Source organism: Pseudophryne corroboree, chromosome 7 (genome assembly GCF_028390025.1).
Source record: "Pseudophryne corroboree isolate aPseCor3 chromosome 7, aPseCor3.hap2, whole genome shotgun sequence".
NCBI classification, from domain to species: Eukaryota; Metazoa; Chordata; class Amphibia; order Anura; family Myobatrachidae; genus Pseudophryne; species Pseudophryne corroboree.
In genome coordinates this window covers 67607880-67621637 of record NC_086450.1, presented here as the reverse complement: position 1 = coordinate 67621637, position 13758 = coordinate 67607880, and the positions used below count along the sequence as shown (strand labels likewise).

The window sequence follows — 13758 nt, the reverse complement described above, 5'->3', positions numbered from 1 at the left end:
GCACAGGCAGAAGAAAGCAGGGAGACTGCTGCCTCCCTGCAACACCACAGACCTGCCAATACGCAGCAGCGTGTGCTGACTGTAGCACAATGCTGCCGCTGGCAGGACGGGGGAGCTACTCGAGCCGGGGGGCCCCCTAAAACTGTAGGGCCAACGGTACATAACCCCAGCCCCCCCCCCCTTAATTTGGCTCTGTCGCTGGAACCCCCCCCCCTTAATCTGTACCCCCTGATGCCCCCTCTCCCTCTGTCTCCATTATTCACCGCTGCTCTACTAAGCAGAACAGCGAGTACAGGAGCTTTCCAACTGCCCCCCCCCACCGCGGGACACTGCGACCCGCGGGTAGGAGAGCGGGACAGACCCCAAAAAATGGGACTGTCCCGCGAAAATCGGGACAGTTGGGAGGTATGGGGGTGTGTGAGGGGGTATGCCGTACAGACAGACGGGCACCGGCTCACTGTGTGCTTGACCCCCCACATCAGCATACTCAGCAGGGTCTCTCTGGCGCGGAGGAGCGTCACTTTCTGGCACACTCCACGCTTCTTAGCTGCAGTTTTGTGGGGCACCTGCCGCTGTGCAGGTTCCGTACTGCCTCTGTTATTTCCAGCCCCGGCAACCCCACCGCTAGCTGCAGCGCTGCCACCCGCAGTGAGGTGCGCCCAGCTCCTTCACACACTTTAGCCGGCGGGTAGCGATGCAGAAGTCCGAGCTGCTTGCAGGCTCCGACCCCCTCCTCCCTCCAGCCGCAGCGTCTCCTGGGAGCTAACCAGTCACTCCCAGTCTCCCCTTACCACAGTGCCCAGCAGCCGCGAGGTCCGCGCCGCTTGCATGCTATGACCCCCTCCTCCCTCCAGCCGCTGCGTCTCCTGGGAGCTAACCAGTCACTCCCAGTCTCCCCTTACCACATTGCCCGGCAGCTGCGCGAGGTCTGCGGTGGTTGACTGAGGAGGGGGGGAGGGATGCGGACGGGCAGAGGAAGCAGGACTCCAGCCTGAGAGAGTCAGCCATGCCAAGTCTCCATCAGCAGCAGATCCCAACAGGTTGGAGTGGAACAGCAGCAGCCAGCAGCAGTGACTCCGGTAAGACACATCTGTCTGTCACCACTGTTTTGTCCCTAATACCAATCTCTCCCGTGCCCTGTGTTCTGTCATGTCCCTGTCACCCCTGGCCTTGCCCTTTCACCCTTATCCTGGCCCTTTCACCCTTATCCTGGCCCTTTCACCCATATGCTGGCCCTGTTACCGCTATCCTGGCCCTGTTACCGCTATCCTGGCCCTGTTACCCCTATCCTGGCCCTGTTACCCCTATCCTGGCCCTGTCACCCCTGTGCTTCCCGTGTCAACCCTATTCTGGCCCTGTCACCCCTGTCCTGGTCCTGCCGCCCCTACCCTGGCCCTGTCACCCCTATCCTGTCCCTGTCATTTCTGTCCTGGCCCCGTCGCCCCTGTCCTGGCCCCGTCACCCCTGTCCTGACCCTGTCACCCCTGTCCTGGCCCTGTTACTGCATACCCTCCAACTACCTTTTTGGCAGGTACAGTACCCGCAGCGCCTCCAGACCGCTCCCCAATGCACCACACCTCCGCACCTTCCCCTCCACCACATGCGGCACTCCACCCCTCCCCCACACGCTGTGCCTCCAGACCCCCTACACCACCCGCGGCTCCCACTCCTCCGCCCCTTCACCACCCACAGCACCTCCAGACCCCCTCCACCATCCACCCCCCATATATGTCTCCCCCCACACCTGCCCCCCTCCACCCGCAGCATCTGCAGACACCCTCCTCCATCCGCGGTTCCCCCCTACCCCACCCATGGCACCCCCGCATTTGCCCCTCCACCACCTGCAGCACCTCTGGACCTCCTTCCCCATCCGCCGCACCACCCGTACCTGCCCCTCCCTTACCCACGGCACCTGCGGACCCCTACCCCACCCCCGCCCCCCTACCCCACCCCCGGCACCCCCGCCCCTTCCCATCCCACAGCACCTCCGGAACCCTTCACCCATCCGCAACATCCCCACACCTGCCCCTCTCCCACCCGTGGCACCCCTGCCCCTCCCCCACCTGCAGTGCCTCCGGACCCATCCCCCATCTGCGGCCCCCACTCCTCTGCCCCTCCCCCACCCACAGCACCTCCCGACCCTTCCCCATCCGGGCCCCCCCTCCACCCGCAGCATCTACAGACACCCTCCCCCATCCGCAGTCCCCCCCGCACCCGCTACATTCTGTACATCGTGCCCTGCAGGTGCTGTTCACGCCATAGCAAGGGGCTGTGCCTCCTTCACCGTCGCACGCCCTTTCATTGTGCAATATTTAACCACTAACAAAGGAATGCAGGTAATACTCCATATAATACAAATATTGAACCCCAGAAAGGCATGCAAGGGTTAAGGGGGCGTAGCCCCTTGCGACGGTGTGAAGAGCGCCCGTAGGGCGCGATGAAGCACCTAGTATAATATATATGTCATTAACTCAGTAGGGGACCCAAAAATGTGGGATTTTGAATTTTTGATAAGGGGTACTCAACCTTGTATTGGAATACTGAATTTTGCTTGCATGGCATTCCCTCTTTTCTTGCACCTTAGCCCTTTCCCTTTCCAATGCTTTAGTTATATCAGAGGCGTATCTAGCATGGGGCGAGCAGGGAACGTGCCCTGGGCGCCGTGGCAGCCCCAACAGAGGGGGGCGCCACCGGCACCTGCACGGACCGCTCGCCCCAACGGACAGGGATTCCGCCGGCGCTACCCGCTGCGCTCTCCCTGTCTCCCCGGCTGCTGTGCCTGTCACACTGGACAGGCAGCGGCAGCCAGGAGCCTCCCCCTACTCCCCCCCTGCAAAGTGTACATTGCGCGCGACCACGGGGGTGCGCGGCCTCAGAAGTGCAGGTGAGTGCCGAGCGGGGTTTATACTTTCCTGTCTGGAGAGGAGAGGAAAGGAGAGGGGAGTGGAGGAGAGTGGAGGGTAGGGGAGGGGGGTGCGGGACAGTGTGTGTGTGTGTTAATTGTGTGTGTGTGTGTGGGACAGTGTGTGTGTGTTAATTGTGTGTGTGTGTGTGTGTGTGACAGTTTGAGCGTGTGTTAATTGTGTGTGTGTGTGTGTGTGTGTGTGTGTGTGTGTGGGACAGTGTGCGTGTGTGTTAATTGTGTGTGTGTGTGTGGGACAGTGCAAGTGTGTTAATTGTGTGTGTGTGTGGGATAGTGTGAGTGTGTGTTAATTGTGTGTGTGTGTGGGATAGTGTGAGTGTGTGTTAATTGTGTGTGTGTGGGACAGTGCGTATGTGTTAATTGTGTGTGTGTGGGACAGTATGCGTGTGTGTTAATTGTGTGTGTGTGTGGGACAGTGTGCGTGTGTTAATTGACAGGGACACCACTGACAGGGACACCACCCCCATGTCAGCGAGGCACCTGTGATTGGACAGCGGATCCGGTGCTGGATCCGCTTGTCCAATCACCCACACGCGGCGCTGGAGGAGACGGGTCCCGGCGGTGAGTGGCGTCTGCAGTATGCGCCCCGTCCCCCATCCTCCTCCGCTGCTGACAGGAGCGGTGTTGTGCGGCTCTCCCCTTCCTCCGCCGGCTCCGTCCTCCCGCTGACAGGAGCGGCGGTGTGCGACTCTCCCCCTCCTCCGCCGGCTCCGTCCTCCCGGCGTGGCACTGCAGTGTGTGCGGCTCTCCCCAGCAGCAGCAGGTTAGTCTCTCTCTCTCTCTCTCCCCCTCCCCTCTCTCTCTCTCTCTCTCCTCCTGTGGATTGAAGTTTGTAAGTATAATTTTCATTTTTACAGGTGCCCCTATTGGATTCTACTGGACAAGTGGACATGACCGGCGTGGGATGTAGGTAAGTAATCTGTCTCTCATTTTTACAGGTACCCCTATTGGATTCTACTGGACAAGTGGACGTGACCGGCGTGGGATATGGGTAAGTATGTGTGAGTGTGTAAGTGTGTTTTAATACATTTTTACTGTCACGGTGTGTGAGTTGTGTTTTTATTTGGGTATTTTCTGTTGTAGAACTACAGGTACCAGCGGGCCCGTTATTTCCCCGCATGCTGGTACTTGAGGTTCTCCAAGTACCAGCAAGCGGGGGAGGCTTGCTGTGCCTTGTAGTTTCACAACAAAAAACAATATTCTTTTTTTTACACACATGGCTATCAGCCTCCCATCCACCGCCCACGGATGGGGGGGGACAGCCTCGGGCTTCACCCCAGGCCCTTGGGTGCCTGGAGGGGGGGTGACCCCTTGATTTAAGGGGTCCCCACTCCTCCAGGGAACCCCGGCCAGTGGTGACTAGTTGGGGGGGTAATGCCACGGCCGCAGGGACCTGCATAAATGTGTCCCCCGGCTGTGGCATTATGTCCCTGGCTAGTGGAGCCCGGTGCTGGTTTTAAAAATACGGGGGACCCCTACATCTTTTGTCCCCCGTATTTTTGGAACCAGGACCGGACTAAGAGCCCGATGCTGGTTGTCTAAATACGGGGAACCCCTGTCCAATTTTTTCCCAGTATTTAAACAACCAGGACCGGCTCAAAGAGCCCGAGGCTGGTTATACTTAGGAGGGGGGATCTCACGCATTTTGAAAAATTTTTTTTTTAACCCATTCAGACCCTTCTCCATTAAGTTAATGGAAGCCCTGGACAACAAAATAGCATTCATGTCCTCCTCCCACTCCCTTCCCATTCCCAAACACTAATTATTATTTTTTTCTATAAAAATGTACAATATATCACAAGTATGATGAGCAGGCAGGCAGCGGGCATTGGCTGCATCGAACTGAGATACAAATTAGTGGCAGAGGGCTGGGTCAGTTGATGGTGGGCGAGGTTGTAAGCCATTGGTGGTGTCAGCGGGCATTGGCTCAGAGGCAGTAGCGGGCATTGGCTCGGTGGCGGTAGGAGTCATCGGCAGGATTCGGCAGACATTATGACTGTAGTGCCTCACCGCACGCTGCTGACCTCACCGCACGCCACTGGTGTGTGGGACAGTGTGCGTGTGTGTTAAGTTTGTAAGCCATTGGTGGTGGTGGCAGGCATTGGCTCAGAGGCAGTAACGGGCATTGGCTCGGTGGCGGTAGGGGTCATCGGCAGGATTCGGCGGACATTATGGCTGTAGTGCCTCACCAGCCACTGACCTCACCGCATGCCACTGGTGTGTGGGACAGTGTGCGTGTGTGTTAATTGTGTGTGTGTGGGACAGTGTGAGTGTGTGTACATTTTTGCAGTCCAGTGTGTGTGGGGGAGGGGAAAGTATGAGAATGTGTGTGTAGTCTGAGTGGGTGTGTGTGAGGTTTGGGGGTGGCCAGTCTGTGTGTGTAATCTACAGTGTGTGTGTGTGTGTGTGTGTGTGTGTGTGTGTGTGTGTGTGTGTGTGTGTGTGTGTGTGTGTGTGTGTGTGTGTGTAAGGGGGAGGGGCAGTCTGTGTGTGTGTGTAAGGGATGTACTAATGACCATTTACCGAAGAGGGATATGTATTAAACCACGGGCATGGAGATGCCCTTCTCACTCACCATCCAGCTGGGTGAGCGAGCCGGGCAGGTGGAAAGTCAGCAGCAGGGGCAGCATGCCGGATATCAGCAGCCGAGGGTGGGGGCTGTAAGGCACGTGCGGAGCGGTGCGGAGCCCAAAGCCGGAGATCAGCAGCATGTTGACCGGCAATAAGCAGCTTCTGCTTCCGCGTTCAACATGCTGCCGATCTCCGGCTTTGGGCTACGCAGGGTTCGGGGGATGGGTGTCCTCTGCCCGTGTACTGCAGCTCCGGGGGTGCGGGCTCCGGAGGCTTTCAGCACTGTTGAATATCCAGCTGCCTCAAGTATGTACAGCCCGCACCCTCTGCTGCTGATATCCGGCATGCTGCTGCTGCTGCTGGCTGTCCCCCCGCCCGGCTCGGCCACACAGCTGTATGGTGAGAAGGGCATCTCAGTTCCCGAGGTTTAACACATATGCCTGAGTAAATGGCCTCTGCAGTAAACGATACTAAAGCTTACCGTAACAGTAACAGCGGGGAGGACGGCGCACATCGGGATCCTGCAGCAGGAAAGAAGAACCCCTTCGGAGCGCAGCAGACCACACTGAAAAGGGTGCATACCCGGTGCGGTGCTCTGCATCCCGGGTGGTGCCGAAGATGTGGAGTGTCGGAGGTGGCAGAAGCGCCGCAGCTTGGGGTGAGAAACCGCTGCAGCCCTTCCGCTGCTAAACTCTGCAATTAGTCTATTTAGGGGGTGGGCTCCCCTCACCATAGTGCCCCACAGGCCTTGTTAATTCTGCGGGTAGGATCCCCTCACTCTATAATGTGAATTTTGGCTCATATCATGTGCTGTAACGTGAATTTTGGCTCATACCGTGTGCTATAATGTGAATTTCGGCTCATACCGTGTGGGGTAATGTGAATTTTGGCTCATACCGTGTGCTGTAATGTGAATTTCGGCTCATACCGTGTGGGGTAATGTGAATTTTGGCTCATACCATGTGGAGTAATGTGAATTTTGGCTCAAACCGTGTGCTATAATGTGAATTTCGGCTCATACCGTGTGCTATAATGTGAATTTTGGCTCATACCATGTGGGGTAATGTGAATTTCGGCTCATACTGTGTGCTATAATGTGAATTTTGGCTCATGCCGTGTGGGGTAATGTGAATTTCGGGTCATACTGTGTGCTATAATGTGAATTTCGGTTCATACCGTGTGATCTTGCCCTGGGCTCCAAAAACCCTAGCAACGCCTCTGAGTTATATGTATTAGTTTAAACTCTAAACAGATGAGTAGCAAAACACAAGCAGAAGGAAAAAGTCAATAATCACATGTTGATGGTAGGCCGATATGGTAAATATAGCCTGAATCTTACAAAGACGTGTGTATAGATGCACTAAATATGAATCCAAAATCTAGAAGTTATGCTGCCTCATAAAGGTAATACAGCGTATACATTTGTGTTTTTCTCTCGGTGCGTTGTGAAAACCCAACGACTAGGGGCCTAATTCAGACCCGATCACAGCAGCAAATTTGTTAGCTAATGGGCAAAATCACGTGCACTGCAGGGGGGGGGGGGGGGGGGGGGGGGGGCTGATGTAACATGTGCAGAGAGAGTTAGGTTTGGGTGGAGTGTGTTCAAACTGAAATCTAAATTGCAGTGTAAAAATAAGGCAGACAGTATTTACCCTGCACAGAAACAATATAACCCACCCAAATCTAACTCTCTCTGCAAATGTTATATCTGCCACACCTGCAGTGCACATGGTTTTGCCCATTAGCTAACAAATATGCTGCTGCCATCAGGTCTGAATAAGGCCCTAGGTTATATACTTACAGGCCCCATCCGCCATCAGGGAGCTGCACAGAACGTAGGTAGCGCACCATCTCCTTCTTGGTGGATTCAGGTAGCGGAGTCTGAGTCACGTGGCAAGCAATCAGGAGGCCTAGGAATGGGTCAAAGATTTACAGCAAGTATTGACAAGGAAATCAGCCTAAGATCACAAATACCTATAGCTGAAAATTCTCACCAGGCATTAAAAACAATGGTCCGCCGTAATCTCCAGTCCAATGTCCGTCTTCAGCTTGCAAAGCAGAATAAAATGTCATTCCATTTTCTGCTCCATCCTGAGCTGTATGAGGCTTTGGTAAGTCCTTCAAAAATTCGCACTGCGCAGAGAAGAAAGTCATATATTATTGTTTTATGCATTCTTTAAGCTCAGCGGTGGGCGACTCTGAATTTACTCTGGCCGGGAGACCTGCATGTAACCCCTTTCAGGGCCACAAAGGTAAAGGACTATCTGTTGGTCATCGTTTGCTGATATCTATCCAGAAGTGTCCTCATACATCATTGCTGTAGTCGCATCAAACAACCACTCTTGGCGCATCTGGTCGCGTGCGACTCTGCTAGAGCCAAGTGTCTTTTTGTGGATCTTTTACCTGTAAAGGCTTCTTAGTTGCAATGCGATGTGACTAGGACGCACCAAGAGACTGTGCTGATTAATTTGATATGCGACACAAGTGTATCTGTGTGCGACTGAGTCTCTGAATTTGTATACGAACTGCCACGATGCAGCTGCGGTGGCTGTTTTTCAATACAAGTTCCATTGTGCTTTATAAACAGACTCAGTCGCACACAGATAGATAAGTGTTGCATATCATATTAATCAGCAGAGTTCCTTGTGCATCCTAGATGCATTGAATTGAGACTAAGACACGTTCTTGACAAAAAAAGATGTCGCATGAGACCTGTTAATTCACTTGCGCCAGGCATCTCGCAACTTATGGCGTACTGAGGCTAGATGTATGAGGACACATCTATAGGGGCATGTTAAGCAATAATCCGGTTTTAGACCAGATCATTGTAATCTCTTATTACCACTATACACGGCAATACGAATTTATATATGGCCTGAATACAGTGCTTCCGGAAATTATTCACAGCGCTTCACTTTTTCCACATTTTGCTATGTTACAGCCTTATTCCAAAATGGAATGGATGAAACTGCCCAAAGATAGGTGTGCCAAGCTTGTGGCATCATATTCAAAAAGACTTGAGGCTGTAATTGCTGCCAAAGGTGCATCAACAAAGTATTGAGCAAAGGCTGTGAATACTTATGTACGTGTGATTTCTTAGTTTTTTATTTTTAATAAATTAGCAAAAATCTCAAAAAAACTTTTTCACGTTGTCATTATGGGGTATTGTGTGTAGAATTGTGAGGGAAATGAATTTATTCCATTTTGGAATAAGGCTGTAACATAACAAAATGTGGAAAAAGTGAAGCGCTATGAATACTTTTCGGATGCACTGTATATCAAAACTTGCACTCGGGGACAGGGACTGACAGCTTTGCCGCCCGCATAGACACCTGTTGCGGATGCAGTTGCTGTTGGAAATGGAGAGACATCTGCTGTAGTCTCTACATGGTATATTGGGGGTTATAATATTTGCAGGGATCCCAGAAAATGGATGTTTTCGGGGGATATGCCGCAAATATTGAATGATAAATGGCTTTCTGACTTATAAACAAGGCAAAACAATGGGATGGGAACCAACTGGTGGCGCAAAAAGAAAAACAAAGTGCATCAAACCAATGGATACAGATTACCTAGACACAGCTGAGACTAGGCAATGTCCTTATAGGTCAAAAGTCCGGAGTCCAAAGGCTTCTCAAATTTGCTTCTCGTGAATTGTCCAAAACCAAATGGTAACATGTAAAAAATAAGAATTTACTTACCGATAATTCTATTTCTCGGAGTCCGTAGTGGATGCTGGGGTTCCTGAAAGGACCATGGGGAATAGCGGCTCCGCAGGAGACAGGGCACAAAAAAGTAAAGCTTTTACCAGATCAGGTGGTGTGCACTGGCTCCTCCCCCTATGACCCTCCTCCAGACTCCAGTTAGGTACTGTGCCCGGACGAGCGTACACAATAAGGGAGGCAATTTGAATCCCGGGTAAGACTCATACCAGCCACACCAATCACACCGTACAACTTGTGATCTAAACCCAGTTAACAGTATGATAACAGAAAGAGCCTCTTAAAGATGGCTCCTTAACAATATAACCCGAATTTGTTAACAATAACTATGTACAGTATTGCAGATAATCCGCACTTGGGATGGGCGCCCAGCATCCACTACGGACTCCGAGAAATAGAATTATCGGTAAGTAAATTCTTATTTTCTCTATCGTCCTAAGTGGATGCTGGGGTTCCTGAAAGGACCATGGGGATTATACCAAAGCTCCCAAACGGGCGGGAGAGTGCGGATGACTCTGCAGCACCGAATGAGAGAATTCCAAGTCCTCTTTTGCCAGGGTATCAAATTTGTAGAATTTTACAAACGTGTTTTCCCCCGACCACGTAGCTGCTCGACAGAATTGTAATGCCGAGACCCCTCGGGCAGCCGCCCAAGATGAGCCCACCTTCCTTGTGGAATGGGCCTTAACAGATTTAGGCTGTGGCAGGCCTGCCACAGAATGAGCAAGTTGAATTGTGTTACAAATCCAACGAGCAATCGTCTGCTTAGAAGCAGGGGCACCCAACTTGTTGGGTGCATATAGTATCAACAGCGAGTCAGATTTTCTGACTTCAGCCGTCCTTGAAATGTATATTTTTAAGGCTCTGACAACGTCCAACAACTTGGAGTCCTCCAAGTCGCCAGTGGCCGCAGGCACCACAATAGGTTGGTTCAGGTGAAACGCTGATACCACCTTAGGGAGAAAATGCGGACGAGTCCTCAGTTCTGCCCTATCCGAATGGAAGATTAGATAAGGGCTTTTATAAGATAAAGCCGCCAATTCAGATACTCTCCTGGCGGAAGCCAGGGCCAGTAACATAGTCACTTTCCATGTGAGATATTTAAAATCCACCTTTTTCAATGGTTCAAACCAATGGGATTTGAGGAAATCTAAAACTACATTTAGATCCCACGGTGCCACCAGAGGCACCACAGGAGGCTGTATATGCAGTACTCCTTTAACAAAAGTCTGTACCTCAGGAACTGAGGCCAATTCTTTTTGGAAGAATATTGACAGGGCCGAAATTTGAACCTTAATAGATCTCAATTTGAGACCCATAGACAATCCTGATTGTAGGAAATGTAGGAAACGACCCAGTTGAAATTCCTCCGTCGGAACACTCCGATCCTCGCACCACGCGACATATTTTCGCCAAATGCGGTGATAATGTTTCGCGGTGACTTCCTTCCTTGCCTTAATCAAGGTAGGAATGACTTCTTCTGGAATGCCTTTCCCTTTTAGGATCTGGCGTTCAACCGCCATGCCGTCAAACGCAGCCGCGGTAAGTCTTGAAAGAGACAGGGACCCTGTTGTAGCAGGTCCCTTCTCAGAAGTAGAGGGCACGGGTCGTCCGTGACCAACTCTTGAAGTTCCGGGTACCAAGTCCTTCTTGGCCATCCGGAGCCACTAGTATTGTTCTTACTCCTCCTCACCGTATAATCTTCAATACCTTTGGTATGAGAGGCAGAGGAGGAAACACATATACTGATTTGTACACCCAAGGTGTTACCAGTGCGTCCACAGCTATTGCCTGTGGATCTCTTGACCTGGCGCAATACTTGTCCAGTTTCTTGTTGAGGCGAGACGCCATCATGTCTACCATTGGTCTTTCCCAACAGTTTATTAGCATGTGGAAGACTTCTGGATGAAGACCCCCCTCTCCCGGGTGAATATCGTGTCTGCTGAGGAAGTCTGCTTCCCAGTTGTCCACGCCCGGGAAGAACACTGCTGACAGTGCTATTACGTGATTCTCCGCCCAGCGAAGAATCTTGGCAGCTTCTGCCATTGCACTCCTGCTTCTTGTGCCGCCCTGTCTGTTTACATGGGCGACCGCCGTGATGTTGTCCGACTGAATCAACACCGGTTTTCCTTGCAGGAGTGGTTCCGCCTGGCTTAGAGCATTTTAGATTGCTCTTAGTACCAGAATGTTTATGTGAAGAGACTTTTCCAGGTTCGTCCATACCCCCTGGAAGTTTCTTCCTTGTGTGACTGCTCCCCAACCTCTCAGGCTGGCGTCCGTGGTCACCAGGATCAAATCCTGTATGCCGAATCTGCGGCCCTCCATGCATGGAATCTGCCGAATGGAATTGCTTCGTAAAAAGCCACCATTTTTCCCAGGACTCTTGTGCATTGATGTACAGACACCTTTCCTGGTTTTAGGAGGTTCCTGACAGGTCGGATAACTCCTTGGCTTTTTCCTCGGGAAGAAAAACCTTTTTCTGAACCGTGTCCAGAATCATCCCTAGGAACAGCAGACGTATCGTCGGAAAACAGCTGCGATTCTTGGAATATTTAGAATCCAGTCGTGCCGTCGAAGAACTACTTTAGATAGTGCTCTTCCGACCTCCAACTGTTCTCTGGAACTTGCCCTTTTTAGGTCGTGCAAGTAAGGGATAATTTAGATGCCTTTTTTCTTTGAAGAAACATCTTTTCGGCCATTACCTTGGTAAAAAGGCCCGGGGTGCCGTGGATAATTCAAACGGCATCGTCTGAAACTGATATTGACAGTTCTGTACCACGAACCAGAGGTACCCTTGATGAGAAGGACAAAATTTGGACATGGAGGTAATCCTTGATGTCCAGGGACACCATATAGTCCCCTTTTTTCCGGTTCGCTATCACTGCTCTGAGTGACTTTATCTCGATTTGAACCTTTTATGTAAGTGTTCAAAACATTTTAGATTTAGACTATGTGTCACCAAGCCGTCTGGCTTCAGTACCACAATATAGTGTGGAAAAATAATACCCTTTTCCTTGTCGTAGGAGGGGTACTTTGATTATCACCTGCTGGATATACAGCTTGTGAATTGTTTCCAATGCTGCCTCCCTGTCGGAGGGAGCCGTTGGTAAAGCAGACTTCAGGAACCTGCGAGGAGAAGATGTCTCGACTCTCCAATCTTTACCCCTGGGATAATACTCGTACGATCTAGGGGTCAACTTGCGAGTGATCCCACTGCGCCCTGAGACTCTTGAGACTACCCCCCCACCTTGAGTCCGCTTGCACGGCCCCAGCGTCATGCTGAGGACTTGGCAGACGCGGTGGAGGGCTTCTTTTCCTGGGAAAGGGCTGCCTGCTGCAGTCTACTTCCCTTACCTCTATGTCTGGGCAGATATGACTGGCCTTTTGCCTGCATGCCCTCATGGGAAAGGAAAGATTGAGGCTGAAAAGACGGTGTCTTTTTTAGCTGAGATGTAACTTGGGGTAAAAAAGGTTGGATTTCCCAGCTGTTGCTGTGGTCCCCAGGTCCGATGGACCGACCCCCAAATAACTCCTTCCCTTTATACAGCAATACTTCCATCTGCCGTATGGGATCTGTATCACCTGACCACTGTCGTGTCCCTGACATCTTCTGGGAGATATGGACAACGCACTTATCTTGATGCCAGAGAGCAAATATCCCCCTGTGCATCTCACATACATATATATAGAATGCATCCTATTAAATGCTCTACATGAATAAAATATTTTCAGTCAGGGAATCCGACCAAGCCAACCCAGCACTGCATCTCCAGGCTGATGGCGATCGCTGGTCGCAGTATAACCACCGTATGTGTGTATATACTTTTTAGGATATTTTTCCAGCTTCCTATCAGCTGGCTCCTTGAGGGCGGCCGTATCTGGAGACGGTAACGCCACTTGATAAGCGTGTGAGCGCCTTATCACCCTAAGGGGTGTTTCCCAACGTACCCTAATTTCTGGCGGGAAAGGGTATAACGCCAATATTTGCTATCGGGGTAACCCTACGCATCATCACACACTTCATTTTATTTTATCTGATTCAGGAAAAACTACAGGTAGTTTTTTCCACTCCCACATAATACCCTTTCTTGTGGTACTTGTAGTATCAGAAACACGTAACACCTCCTTCATTGCCCTTAACGTGTGGCCCTAATGAGAAATACGTTTGGTTATTCACCGTCGACACTGTATTCAGTGTCCGTGTCTGTGTCTGTGTCGACCGACTGAGGTAAATGGGCGTTTTTTAAAAACCCCTGACGGTGTTTCTGAGACGCCTGGACCGGTCCTAATAGATTGTCGGCCGTCTCATGTCGTCAACCGACCTTGCAGCGTGTTGACATTCTCACGTAATTCTCTAAATAAGCCATCCATTCCGGTGTCGACTCCCTAGAGAGTGACATCACCATTACAGGCAATTTTTCCGCCTCCTCACCAACATCGTCCTCATACATGTCGACACACACGTACCGACACACAGCACACACACCGGGAATGCTCTGACAGAGGACAGGACCCACTAGCCCTTTGGGGAGACAGAGGGAG

At 51.5% G+C, this 13758-nt stretch overlaps 1 protein-coding gene across 1 annotated transcript in view; it reads right to left on the bottom strand.

Annotated features, from left to right (window-relative positions):
* Positions 1–13758, bottom strand: part of LSS (lanosterol synthase) — an 83987-nt gene that overhangs the window by 55458 nt on the left and 14771 nt on the right. The window contains exons 3-4 of the mRNA XM_063933268.1: positions 7489–7627; positions 7296–7404 (exon numbers count right to left, since the gene is read on the bottom strand). Of these exons, the coding sequence (XP_063789338.1) occupies positions 7296–7404; positions 7489–7627 (248 nt within the window). The remainder of the gene's footprint in view (positions 1–7295; positions 7405–7488; positions 7628–13758) is intronic.